The sequence below is a fragment of the Mesitornis unicolor genome, unplaced genomic scaffold (assembly GCF_000695765.1).
Source record: "Mesitornis unicolor isolate BGI_N332 unplaced genomic scaffold, ASM69576v1 scaffold17722, whole genome shotgun sequence".
Taxonomy (NCBI): Eukaryota; Metazoa; Chordata; class Aves; order Mesitornithiformes; family Mesitornithidae; genus Mesitornis; species Mesitornis unicolor.
The window spans coordinates 36,916-51,514 of record NW_010170040.1 but is presented as its reverse complement, the minus strand read 5'-3'; the positions used below and the strand labels follow the sequence as shown (position 1 = coordinate 51,514).

Below are 14,599 nucleotides of genomic sequence, written 5' to 3'. Positions count from 1 at the left end.
GGCAGAGTTAGAATTGATCTTTGTTCTGCTAGACTTAAACTCCAACCCATCCAACTCTGTGGATGAGAGGAGGCAGTTGATAATTTACCTATGCTTTGGCAATGCTTTTTAGCATATTCTTTCATGGTGTCCTTTTAGTCAAATTGGAGAGAGAGAGACTGCACAGTGAGTAGAAAATTGGTGTGACCACTTCGGTCAAAGAGTGGCAGCTCAAAGCCCAGGTACTAATAAAAATAAAATAGCCCTGTAAATTATCCTGGGTCTCGGTTGTTTATGAAAAAAAAAGTCTGATGTCATCTGTGAAACTTCAATAGCTAAAATAGGCCATTGTGTACACTGGCAGATATCACTTGGGCAGAATGAGAACATTTATCAGACAGGGAAGTGTCCTACAGAATGAAATTGAACACTGTCAATACACATGACTATGGCATGGGTTGCACAGGTCCAACATTCTCCCAAAGTATTTTAAAGCCAGAATTAATCATTTAAACTAAAGTGAGAGCAGAATCTATCATAATCTCTGTAATCTTCATAATCAAGACTTCATGAAAAATGTAATTATTTGCAAATAGATGTATATGTGTGTGTTTAAAGAGAGATTATACGATGGAAAACAGCTAAATTTTCTGCTGGAAGAATGAAGTTCTTGGGTAACTGTTAAACTCTAGAGGGTTATACAACCCCCATAAGTCTTTTGAAATTACTATTGAGCAATTTCAAGATCTTTCTGCTATTTTATTCAAGTTTTCCTTGGTAAAAATGGGAAGTGGTTCTCTAAGAAGCCTATTGGAGATCATGTTACAGTCTGCTGCTGCTTCATTTGTAGTTATGAGAAGGTAGGCTAGAAAAGAGCAGAAAAGGAAATTCTCAGCATACCATCCAGAACAGAATTTGCACCTCTACGCCTCCCAGAAATGACGTGGTTTTTACCATTTCAACTTTCCAGCAACTTTGCTTCATATTTATACAGTATGTGGGGAAAAAAGTGCATGTATGTTTGTTCATTCGCTTTATTTTTCAACTCCTCACAGGAGGAATTCAGAATACTGGAAGTACAGGGAACTTTAAAAGTATGTCACAATGGCAAAAATTGGAGATTATGAAAAGCAGTTGAAGCAAAGCAGCAGCATTGCTTAGAGTGGAAGAGTTTTATTTGATGAGTAAGGCTGCATGCAGGTGTAGGCTTAGAGCCCAGTGGGAATTTAATGATTTACAGCCTGTCGGCATCTGCAGACAGACAGGAAGTAGATGGATTGTATGTAAGTGCTCGCTTCAATGTTGGCTGACTTTTCATTAGGCAGACTGCCCCAGTTAGAAGCCAATACAAGCACAGATTTGGTTCTTTGTTTCATTTATATTAATTTAATAGGCAGTAGTGTGACTAAATTAAAAATATAAAAACCAGTATATGTTCTTATGCCCTTTTTCTGTATACTTTTAACATTATTTATGGTAATTAGCTTAGATTGTCATAAAGCGTTTGTTACTGCTCAAGATTTTAGTGCCCAGATCCTTACCTAGATAAGTCAGCATAGTTCTGCATCTGGGCTATGGACTTCCCACTACAGAAGAAAGTAAGTTTTTGTTTATGCCAGTAATTTGCTATGAGAAACCCACCTGGCATGATAACTTGTTCAAGCTGCTGAAAAGGGAAATCTTTCTATTTTTCTGAGCACTAGACAAAGTTGACAAAATAAAAAATAAATTAAAAAAAACCGCAAAAAAAACCCAGAAGGGAATTATCAGTGATAAGGAAAATGGGATGGGTTTTCAGACTCTTGACTCTGTCCAAGCTTTGCTGCTTGCAGTGAGGTACTGACTTAATCACTTGCCTTGAAGCTTTCAAAAGCAGGAATTGTTTTAGAGTCTCACTCTCCATGTGTTTGAAGTGCTCCATGCCAAAGTTGCATGTATTTTGTTTTAGTTGGTGCTACAAGTGTTTTGCCACTGTAAACAGAGATCTGAAGATTGGCTGTCAAAAATCAGTTAGAAGAAGCATTAGCCACTTGGCTGTGTCTCAATTTATTTATCTATAAATTCAATGCAATAGTTGAGGCCAGGATAACCTTTAATTCCTTTCCATCTGTATTTCTTTGAAAAATACTAACAGAAAATAAAAGTTGTCAAATCATTTGAAAGGATTTTTGGAGGAGGAGGGAAGAAAAAATAGAAAAAATGAAAGTGTACTGAACTTGAATCTGTCCCACATTGTACAGCAATTTTTGAGGCCTAGTACTGCTCATAAATGAGTCATTCACCAACACACATATTATCAGACAGAGAAGCTGAAGAAAAACTGTTTCCTGTAAACTTGATCAACTGAGAGATGCCATTTGAATTCATTCTTTGTATTAATTTGGAATGATTGTATTAATGATTGATATATTTTATACTTGTTTATTAATGTATGTAGCAATCTACTATTGCAAAATAGTGCAATACAGAAAGCATAAATTCTTTATACAGTTTTGCTTTAAAGTATGTAGTACTTTACAAGGACTAGTTATTTGTTTGCATGTTTCCAATAGGTTTGGGGTGGAGCCTCCTGGATTAATAAAGTTGGAAAAAGAGATTGAACAAGAGGAAACGCTTTCAGCCCCCCTTCCATCTCCTTCACCATCACCAACAAAGTCCCCTGGGAAAAAGAGCACAGGGAAGCTGTTGGATGATGCTGTAAGTTGTAGGAGGAAGCTTCTTCCTATCTGACCCCCTCTGGTATGCATGTACTTGTAAATGACACAGAAGCCTGAGTTAAACATCTCACTGTATTTTAGAAATTTGCAGACTGATGGAGTTCATTTATTTTGCCCGCAATTATTTATGCAGAAAATTATTATGTTTGGAAAAAATGTCGCACTGTGTAGGAGAGCTGTAGTATAGTCTAGCTTTGTGCTGAGGGCCAAGTTCCCTTTTTGTTACTCTCTTTTCTTTTTCTGTTCACTTCTTATTCATCAACTCCCACTTGGTGTTTTGTCTGAGAAAGGACTGAGTCAGGACTAGGAGATTTGGCCCATACCGACTTGTACGGAATGTTAACAAACACTTCTCAGTTATCTCAGCCTTTTTTTGGTGCTACTGTTCTGCATGTTTCTCATGTAGTAAAAAACCAAGCATTTTTTCCTGTATTGTTAGAAAGCAAGTATCTTGCTTTGAATTTCATTAAACTCTTTGCACTATATTGTAGTGTTCCTGTCTCTGTTGCAAGCCCTAGAGGGTTTCATTTGAAACAGCTGGAATCAGATGAAAAGCACTCGTTTTGAAACCATGAAAGGGTTAAACTTGGGAAGTACAACTATATTCTATAAAAAGAAACCGTTACTATAGTAACTGCTATATTACAAGGTAGATGTGCCACCTGGGAGTTACAAAGCACTTCTTGAAAAATCCATGTGCCACTTTTTTGTCTCAAAGAGCAGATGGAATATAATGTTTTTTCATTTCACTGAAATACTTTGTACTATTTGATGCAAATAATTACATTTAACATTTTTTACATTTTGTATTTCTTTCTTAACTTTGCAAAAGCACTCCCTTATGTTTCAACAGAACTGAGAAAGAACAGTTACGTGTAGAAGGTGGGTTGTGACTGTGTATCTTGTAGGAACAGAACAGAGAGTATGAAGGTTGTCTCCAACCACCTCCTTCAATTTAGAAAGCAGTGGGACTAGAAACAGAATGGAATTCATCCAGCTCGATTCCTGACCTGCACTGCCCCAGACACTCACACCATAAAATAGCAGCAGTGCTCACATAGTCCAGACACAAAATAAAATAGGATATAATTCTTCCCTCTGCTTCCTTACTTGATTTCCAAATTCCACTCAATAATATTTCTGTGTCCTTTGGGATAGTAAGGTAATGGAAGCCTCAGCAGCAGGATCAGCAGTGAACCAGTATAAATCTGTTGGCTTTTGTTCTCAACAGGCCTACAGTGGCTGTACTTTGCTTACACAGTTCAAAACAACCTTGAACTTTTTAGGTCCAGCTACTCTGGTTTTTCGCTTGCTTAGGTGAACCCCGGTAGATGCAGCTATTAAGGCATAGTTTACACTATCCATTTTTAGCTTTGAATTTCAAGAGTGTCTCCAGAGGTGATGACTGCCATAGGATATTATGTCAGAAATCCCTGATGAGCAGCAGCACTCAGAGGGCCGTTACTAAATGGTCATCTAAGCACAATCCGAATCTTGGTAACACATTCCAAGAGATACAGAAATGTACCTTATTCATCCTTAGCAACCAGCACTTGGATTTAAGTCATTGACTACTGACTTCATATAAGTTATTAATGTTGTACCCTGACTACCTAAATAGCTTTATTCTCCAGAAATGGAGGCTAACGCTCATTGTTGATAAAAATCACTGGAATAATTAATCTTAAAATAATTCAGCTATTGTACTTTCAAATGGAGGACAACTCATCTGATACTTGAGGAGCACATTTTGTATGTAAAATAAGCATTGAGCTCCTCCACTAAATATTATTTAAAAAATATTTTTGTCACAAAAATATCATGCCCTAATGAGAAGGGAAAAAAAAAGCTAAGAATTATTATTACAAAAAAGTAATAAATAATAGTGATAAAGTAATTGAGATAACAACATTGAACAATTTTAGAAATAACTGACAAGCCTTTAAAATGGTCAACAGGGCTGGTTTCAAAAGTATTTTTGCTACCCATTCTAGTACAGAGAAAATAACTGGTCAACTTTTAAATTCTGGTTTATTTAACATACTAGAACTGCATTTTAAAAGCAGATATGAAAAACATTTGTTGTACTTCAAATGCCTTTCCTGTTCATGTATTGAAGATCACCAAAACACCTATCAGAGTGCTATAGCTTTGTTCTGATTTTTTTTTTTCTGAAACAGCTTAAGACTAATTTGTTAGCTGTTCTGAGAATATTCTTTCCCAAACCTCAGACTGTTTTTACAGGTTTTGCTTTGCAAACTGGGTTTGAAAAGGTCTTTGGAATATTATTTGAAATGGACAAAATGTCTAGGAAGTTCCTCTGGCATTCTGCATTGATCGACATTGACTTACTAGGTCACCATTCATCCAAGAAAACTGCAATATATGAATATGCTGCACTTGTTATTGCTGTTCCTATGCAGTAATGCAATTTGAATGTCAAATAAGACAAGTAAGAGTTTCTCAAGTAGATCTGCTTTTTTGGCATTGATGGCTGTGCTACTTTCAGATCACTGAACAGTACAAAATATACTAAACATTAATGCCTTTGGTAGTACATGCAAGGCCAAGTTTTCACAGGACGTTGAAGTCAAGCTGATGCAGCTGATAAAAAGCAGGAAAGTAGTTTTCATCTCTATTTTCTCAGCCCTTATTGTTGGCAATGATAAAATAGAGTACTCTTGAGGCCACTTTAAATTACCCATGTGCTAATGCTCTAAGGTGGAGATCATCAAAGGGTAGTCAGCAATGCTGAGGAGCATCTTGGATTAGATTTGAGCTTATGTCATAGTATTCTCTGTATACTTCTTTTAAGGTGTAAGTGCACTCTTTGAAAGTGCCAAGTGAAGGTATTGGGCAGGGCCTTTTATTGATAAGCAAGATGTTTCTTTATTTACTATATTTATTAGAAGGGAAAATACATGACATCTTCCTTTTGCCTGTCAGCTATATTAGCACTTTGACAGTTGAGCTGATTCACTATAAAATACTGAGAACACTCTACAAATTTTGATGCTGAACTCAAATTAACAAACTGTTTGACATCTGCTAAACTGCAAATTTTATGTTTAGCTGTGTGACACTCATCTCTATTTTTACCTCATCACAACTGTAAAATGGTTCTTGATATTGGAATCATTGTAGTCTAGGATTACAGAAATACTAAAGTTAAGAAACACCAAAAAATTATGATACATAAAGACTTAGATTAGTGATATCATGTTATGGCAAATGTTTTCTTGAATGTTTTGCTACATACGCTATTTTAAACGGTTTCTATTAATAGCTTCTGCATTTTTCAGGTTAAACACATTTCTGAAGATCCACCTTGTAAATGCCCTAATAAGTTCTGTGTGGAGCGTCTTTCACAAGGAAGATACAGAGTTGGAGAGAAGATCCTCTTCATTAGGGTAAAGGTTTTATTTTTTTATTTTATAGTGAATTGCTAGTATCTGCTACCTTCCACTTTGCACATGATATCACTGATAAACAGGAGAAAATACTTTCTTATTAATTAGCACTGACCCATTTTTATGATACTATCTGGGAATAAATAAACTACACCAGGTTAACTGACTCAAGGAATTATTAGCATGTGATAGATCCTTCTAACTTTAGGTCATTGAATTTGCTCTGTATTTGATCAATGGCAACCAAAAGTCTTCACAAGCAGAGATGGTGACTTCCTCTTGGTTGAGTTTGAAAGAGCATCCACTTCATTGAAACTGCCATTTCCCCACTTTGCTTTGACTGATATTATTTGGCAGGTCAGGAAACAGATCAAAGACTTCATGACCATTGCGATGCCAAGTCATGACTAAGACCTATTGCTGAAGTAGGCAAAACATTAACGTCAATGATACTTTATTTGATTAACAGATATTTCCAAACCCAGTGTTGTATTTCATACCTCATATGTAGTACATTAACTCCCATAGCACAAAGTTAATCGTTAATATAAATATTTGCTAGCACCAGTAGCTGGCTGAATTGAGCACAAATATACTGTCCAAAATTAATTTTGAGCTTTTTAATCTTCTGTATATATGCTTATGGTAATTATGTGAAAATACGCATATCATATTAGTCTGTAGTAATAGATTAAGAATCTGACTCATGCCATGCTTCTTTTTATTTTACATTTTCCTCTCCACATGTACTATCCTTGAATAATGACCTGACAAAATGGTAGCTCTTGTTCTTAAATAACTGTTATCCCTATTTTGCTACAGGCACACGATTGTGACCTGACAAAACTGAGGAATTAGCACCTGTTAGAACAAAAGAAGTCAGAGGGATCTCTTCCCATCTGTAGTAATCAAGTTCCTAGTTCAACAAATCACGAGAGTGCTTGCTCTGTCATAAACTTATGCTTAACTTACAATGAAATCAAATTTAGATAAGGATTTAGGTTTTCTCATGTGTATAAAGTTGAGAACTTGTTTGAGTACTGTGCTAAATAAGGGTTGAAACCCCCCAGTTAGTTCAGTAATAGCTCAGAAGAAAGACTAGAGGATTTGTCAAAGATAGTTTGAGATTTAACATGGTAGTATAAAGAATTAATAGGTTTTATATTTTGTAGCCAGTGAGACTTTTTTTTAATTCTGCAGTATTTTTAGGTACTAGCTTTATTACTATGTTCAAGCAATTTTGAAGAAGATAATGTTCAGTAACCAGAGATCCCAGTAGCCTGGCACAGTTTAACACTTTTGTTTTCTTCCTGTTGATTTTAATTTCAAATAACAGTATCAAAGTATTTTTAATCTTCTAGTTTTGACAAACTAAGTTTTTTTTCCTGCCAGTATGGTGAGTGTCAAATTCCCTTTTGCTGGCTTCTTTATTGTGCAATCTAGTCCAAGTCAGATTTCATTCCAAGTTTGCAAACAAAACACACTTTTCATATCACGCTACTCATGCTACTGCATTCCAAGTTGAATTGTGCCCAAAAAACCCAGTAATATAGATTAGACATGAAACTACAGTATTAGAGATCATTCCTACAACACTGATATCAATGGAAACTTGCCGTGAACTTCAGTGGGAGCAAGCCCTGGGTTTAAAAATCAGTTGTCTTTTGGTTTTGGTTAGCTCAGACCTCATTTTGGAATGCTTCACTGGATCACAGTTTTTACTCTTCATTCTACATGCTCTTACTGTGTACATAGGTAGATTTATTAGCTTTTCTTTGGAATTCTTTGGACACTTGTGAGAAAACACTTTTGACATGCATAGCTGACTTCTAATTTTGTTGATATTTGGCAACCTATTTGATTCCACTGAGAGAGTTCCTCCTCTATGTTACATGTTCTTTACATAGCATGACACAGCCATATATATGCCACTTGTTTCTAACCCAACATGTTCCAGTTGAATTGAAATTGAAAGTTTCATTGTTTTAAGTTGACTTAGTATACCCATTACTGTCTCTAGCTTTCTCCAGTAGTTTAGTTTCAGTTACAAATATGCCATGTGATAAAACATTAAAAGTGCTAAGGTAAATTGGAGTTAACACCTGTTAATTGATGGTTTAGATTTTTTTTCTTATCACATCAATAAAGAATCATTTCATTCTAGTTATCCAAGTTCTGTTAAAGAAAAAAAAAAAAAGCTTCCAGGATCACCTCTCTGTTAACTTATGTCTGTATATGAAACAGCTGAAAGAGGAACAGCAAAGGAAAATAAAACCTGGCAGTACATAGAATTCATGCGCAAAATCACACTAAAAATTACATGTCAATCTAAAGTGATTTTAAGGAAAAAAACCCCTTTGGAATATGTTGCAAAACACAGGGTGTCAGGTTTTGAAAATTTCTTTTGTATCATAGTAACTTCTTAAAGTAATGGTCCCATTAAAATAGATTGAATAAAGATTTTTTTTTTAACATGGGAAAATGTTTAAATTTTAGATTAAAATAAACCATGGAAATCCATGAAGTAATGGAAACGATGATAATCCGTTAAAACATTGAGATACTTAAGTCTACTGGTAAAAAAAATATGTTTCACAAAAGTAGTTCTTTACACATGAAGTAGTTCCGTAATGCATAAACTGAACATAAGTACCCTAATGCTGTGGTGGTTTAGATGCTAAAAAATTAGCAACTCACATTAAATGATATAATGGGTCCTGGCTTTAAAGCCATTTTTTCTTATAACTTAGAGGTGTTCTCTACCTTTCAGACCAGATTATAAGCATTTGATTGCTTTTATACTTTTTTAACCTTGTACTTTTAATCATTAATATCACTTAGCATTATTTTGGTGTAGTAATAATAAAATGTTTGATTAATAATAGCTTCCTCTACGTCCCAGGAGATGGAAGGCATTTCTACAGAGGTGCTGTAGCAGGCAAATAAACTTTATATTGAGCTGGTCTATCAGAATGCGAGTGTGCAATATACGTGTGTGTGTGTGTGTGTGTATACATATATACAACCACACTGCAGGCAGTGTGGTGAACAATATGGACTCTTCCTGGTGAGAAAAAGAGAAAAATGTACTTGTGTATAAATGTGGAAGCATGCTTTACTCCAAACCATCCAGATGTAGGGATGATATACTGTCTAAGAACTAGAAACATGTAAAAATGGAAAGCAGATTGATTATACAGTTCTCAAGACTCAAATATCTTGTTCTGTTTTTCCAATCCACATACATAAGTCATACTCATAGCTTTTGCTTAGTTTGATGCTGTGTTTTGGTTTTGCTTCAGCATATTTTACCTGGCTTTTACTTTTTTCCTTATTCCGAGGATTTTAATAGTTTTTTTGCTTTTCCCAGGCCCATTCACTTATATTCTACAAAATATTTTACATTTTCAACACTGAAATTCCTTCCCTAGAGATTTATCCATATTGAATACCTTTCAGGGATGTTTAAAATGTCAAAAACATAGGCAGGTCAGGAGTTTTAATTGAACTAACTCCAAAGGAGATGTAGCAGGATGCCTGGGAGTAGTCTTGTGAGTGAAATCTGAAAACACATTTTGGGCCTCAGGATGATGACAGTCGTTGACATCAATGACAGCTTTTTTTGGCTTCTAATCTCAGTCTCCTCGTGTTTATAAGCAAACATACTGATTCTCAGCTCTAGAGCGCAAAAGACACAGGGAAAGGTATGTCTAAAGTCCAGCCCTGATTTATGTCCCAGATGGAAGGTTTTCTCGAGACCTGCCAGCAGTGGGTGGTTGGACACTTTTTTTACTATGTGCTCAATTCCTCTCTGACTGCTTTATGCTCACATAGTTGGCATGTTTCAGTCTTACTTGTGCTACTGAAGGTGGAATTCTTCTCAACTTTCTCAGGTTTGGTTTTTTGGTTTTTGTGTGGTTTTTGGGTTTGTTTTTGTTTTGTTTTGTTATTTTTTTAAAAGTCATTAAAAGGCTGGTAAAATTCAGTCCACAAGATTCAAAAGCTCTTGGACAAACAGTGATACTGAACATGTCAGGGGGGTGACTGGACTCCAGTGCTGCCTATAGGACAGGCAGTCAGGAAATCTGTTTTCTTCTTTACCATAAGTCTGTTGAGTGACATTAGGCACACCCCTATCTTCCCCCTACTTAAGTTACAATTTGCTTTTTTTAATGGTTACACTTTCTCTCAAAGAATTTTTTTTTCCCCCTCTTGATTTGATTTCCTGTATTTTTTCCTTGACTTCCCGCTTTTTCATGGCCATGGAACACATACTGTGAGCAAAAATGCTTTAAAGGATTCATCATAAACTTTAATCATAAAATTCTTAGCTGCTAATTTAATGGAAAATTGATGGAGTTACTCCCTTTTAATTTTACTCGAATGCTATCCTCGTTAGTCTTGGTTGAAAATGTTTTGACAGAATGTATCTCCAGTGCAATACTCTGATTCAGTGGAACTGGCACACTATGTAATAGCTTAGCATTTTTTCTCACTAACTTAGACCTGTTTGCCTTAGTGAACTCCTTCTGTGGACAATTAAATATTGTGTTGTTTTTAATTCCCAACATCTCCCTCTGTGCAATATTGCTCAATGAGAACTCAACTTGGATGTTTGAAAAATCTTTAGTAAATCATATCGTGCTTTTCTACGATGTAATGCATATTCAAGAAATGTCACATTCTAGTTCGTACAATGACAAATACACCTCCAGCAATTTCCTTCCAAAGCATTTACAATTTAGGCTCCTAGAGTTGAAGTTATAACAATATAAGGTTCCCTGTATTCAGTGGAAAGAGAAATCTCCTTTGGGAGGTGGCTCGGAACAGGAGGCCAGGGTAGGGTATTCTGAAGCTATACATGTAATATCTTTAAAAGCACCACCCAGATATTCAACTGACTTCCTTAACAATGTGATTCAGGCTTAGGAGGCCTTTGGTGTGTGCTTAATGCAGCCGTTGCCTGCAAGAGCTGAAGACAGCGAAGTGAGACTTCCCTAGGTGCCAGTTTCCTCTGTGGCAGGGATGTGCCAGGGTAAAATCTCCCTGCAAGCCAGTATCAGCACCGTTTTCTGTGTGGTAACTAACTATATTAAAAATTTCTCAATAGTTTAAAGGTATATACAGATACATAACAAAGCTAGATAAATGTTATGTATTATAGGTCTTATTATTTCAGGAGTATTATTTCCTCTAGAATGCTGAGGATACAAAAATAGACCAAATTATGTAACTCCCCTCCTGTATGCCCTCCCCACCCCCCTCCACTTTTTCTTCTCCTCCTCTGACTCCTTTTATATGAAAGGTACTGGATCAGCATCTGCATATCTAAGAGCACAGATAGACTGCTAATCTGCTCCTCCATAAGTCTACAGACAAAAATCAATTGGCAAAATGAGAAAACCTTTATATTTTATTATTGAGAATTACAGATTAGATCTCATAAGTTTATACTGAAAGTGTTAATAGGGGAAAGTATTTCCTTTTTGCTCAGTTATTTTCATCTTCTTGTTCTGTTTCATAGATTAATGATTTGTAAGAATCCATTTTACACTTTCTAGTCATGAATACATTTTACATTAAAGATTGGGCAGCAGTTAATGATCACTCTCTAAAATTAGTAAGCCTGATGCATTAAAACTGGAGATGCAGCTATTTGTGGTTTTGCTTTTTAAGGAGGATAACATGAAGCTTTGCACTTTCTTAGTTAAACCTCATCCTTAGTGAGGTGAAAAGGTCTTGTATAACACCAACGTAAATAGTATTTAACACAGTTAAGGTAAGCACTGCTAAAATCAGAACTGATAATATAATTTTAAGTCCTGCTATCAAATATGTGCCTTTTGTCTACTCAACTAGATGCAACCCTATTTGCACTTTTTAAAAGTCAAAAGAGACCCAGAACCATTGCCCTAAACATACCATTTACTGGTAGTTATCAGGCTGTGATTGGTTTTGTAAATTACGTAATTTTTGAATTTGCATTAAGATCTTCTAAACTCTACCACAGTGCAGCATAGGGAAAAGGAGCTGCTTCCTCTGCTGTATTTACTGCCTAGAGCCTTTGACAGTCTGGCTTTTCTCATATAACCTTAAACGTGTGACCACCTTAAATACAGTAATGTTCATATGAAGTTAAGACCAATTATTTATTCGTAAGGAGATGTGTTTATAAGTATTTGTCAAATGCATAATAAATTCCTGTCTCATTTGAAGGAAAATTTAACAATCTCAAAGACCTTTTAAATATAAAAGAAGTGTGGTTATGCCTCAGTCTCAAAGTTTTACACATGTTAGACTACCTGTGCTTTGGGTAATAGAACTGGTTTCTACCTCAGATGTCTTCTGCCCCAGCAGCCCTCAATCTGAAACCTTTTCTTTCCCTGAATTTTTAATTTTTCTTTTCATTGAGTTAAAGGTGTAATCCTTGATCTCTACATATCTGAATTTCAGCCTTGATACCAGACACAATTTGGAAACTTACCATTAGAGCAGTGATGTATTTAAGTAAGTGTGCTTGATGCAAATAATGCTGGTGTGGCAAGGAGGCCCGAAGACATGACATATGGCCAGAGCCCTTCAGCTTTGCAACTGACAGCTTGCTTGTCCCCTTCTATTAGTGTAATTTTACATAGAGTGTACTGATAGACCACTTAAAGGTGACCCACCTAAGTCAAGAAATGAGAGTGTCTGTTAATATTTTTTTTAAGCTGACACAGATATGGTAACACTTTGTTGCCATTTTGCTCTAACACATTGCTTTTCATAAAAGACATTTGAGCTCAGCTTAACTGATATGATATAAAGTATCACTTCTGGTTCTGAAATTGCTCTCTTCTACAAGGCAACACATTAAAAGATAATTTAAATTCTAGTAGTTAATAATTTTATAGCTCAGATTTCTCTTTCAATGTTGGACCTGTGAATTATTTTGCCATTAGACTGTTACCCAACCAGTTAAACTAGTGTAGATCAGTTAATTTCAAACACTGTAATTGATAGCAATATTTGAATATTGTTTAGAAAAGTAAATTGAATTATTTTAACTATATGATAGGATTTTAAAATTCCTAACCTAAAAAGTTTCCTAGTCAAAAATTTCCTAAGTTTATCTTGCTACTGCTTTTTAACTTTATGATCCGATCATTAGGACAATGATCTGTAATGTTTTATTTCTTGGCCCATCTTCACTGTGTTGGACAAAATCTTTGTATTTTTTAGAAAACAAAACAAAACAACAAAAAAACCCACCAAAAACCAAACAACCAAAAGCAGCGAATATTTCTGTGGAACCTGAATGACTTTCTGAGGACCTGATTCATAATGCCTCCAACTGTATTACTCCTTTAAACAATCTTACAAAACTAATGATGTTGTCGTATTTTTTTTCCTGGCTTTGGTTTGGGTCCCATCCTCCATGTATTTAAATCTTGTTTTGAATCCCAGGAAGGAGAATCTTAGTGAAACAGTCATGGAGTGGAGTGCTTGGATGAAGCTGTCCCTTCATAAGGTTGCACACACAACTGACAGGAATCACTTGGTTCCCTGGCTACTCTCACGTGGAGAATAAGTTGGCCAGAGTCTACAGCAAAGCCTTTCGCAATTAATTTTATTGCTATTTCCTTGTTATCATTCTAGGTTAGTAAGCATTTTCCAATATACTAAGACAGATGTTGCTGAGATCCCACAGTGTTACAATGTAAGGACCAGCAGGCAGGTAAACTGACAGAAGAAAGGAATAACACATTTAGAAGTTTTACAACTTCAACATAGATCAGTAAAATTTAACATTGAAAGCATGGAAAAAGTGAGTCTGCAAAAGATTCTTATGCAGAGGAAAAAGTAAAATCCAGCATAAATCCATCCGGATTATCAGTATTCCTGGTCTGATACTCTGCAATCTGGCTGAGATTTATAAAGGAACTAGGGAAGGTAATATATGACTGGAATGTTTTAGTTAGGCAAATGTAAACATAAAGTGGACAAAAGCAACTCCCATTTTCCATTTTTGTTAGTATAAAATTTTCAAACTGTTCAGTTTTTTAATGCGGTTCTTTTTCTGTTCTACAAAAAAATGTGAATATGGAAACCAAAATAGATATTCACCACGCTTGTTGCAAAACTCTTATTATGCCAATGGATTTTTCTAACTAAACATTGATTAGACCATCTTTAATTGCCTAACTAGTTTTGCTGTATATGGGAAACCATAGCAAAAATTTAAAAATGCAGCATGTTAACTTTGGGCTGCCTAAGTGTTGCTGGCTGGTACAGCAGCCTGTTAAATGCCAACGGGTTCTAATATTGACTTGCAAATAAGGTAAATTTCTCTCTTTTTGGCATGATTAGAAAAGCGTACATTTTCTGTGTTCCATCCAGTGTATTTCCACTCTATTCCCTGTTGAAAACACACAAAACCCATAGTGAAGGCCAATGGGATTGTGGTGGGAAGTAAAATTAATGCCTGAAAGTAAACTCCAAGCCAGTTTACAG

At 35.6% G+C, this 14,599-nt stretch overlaps 1 protein-coding gene across 1 annotated transcript in view; it reads left to right on the top strand.

Annotated features, from left to right (window-relative positions):
* Window positions 1-14,599, top strand: part of GAS2 (growth arrest-specific 2) — a 78,830-nt gene that overhangs the window by 38,598 nt on the left and 25,633 nt on the right. The window contains exons 5-6 of the mRNA XM_010179567.1: window positions 2,532-2,676; window positions 5,999-6,106. Coding sequence (XP_010177869.1) covers window positions 2,532-2,676; window positions 5,999-6,106 — 253 coding nt within the window. The remainder of the gene's footprint in view (window positions 1-2,531; window positions 2,677-5,998; window positions 6,107-14,599) is intronic.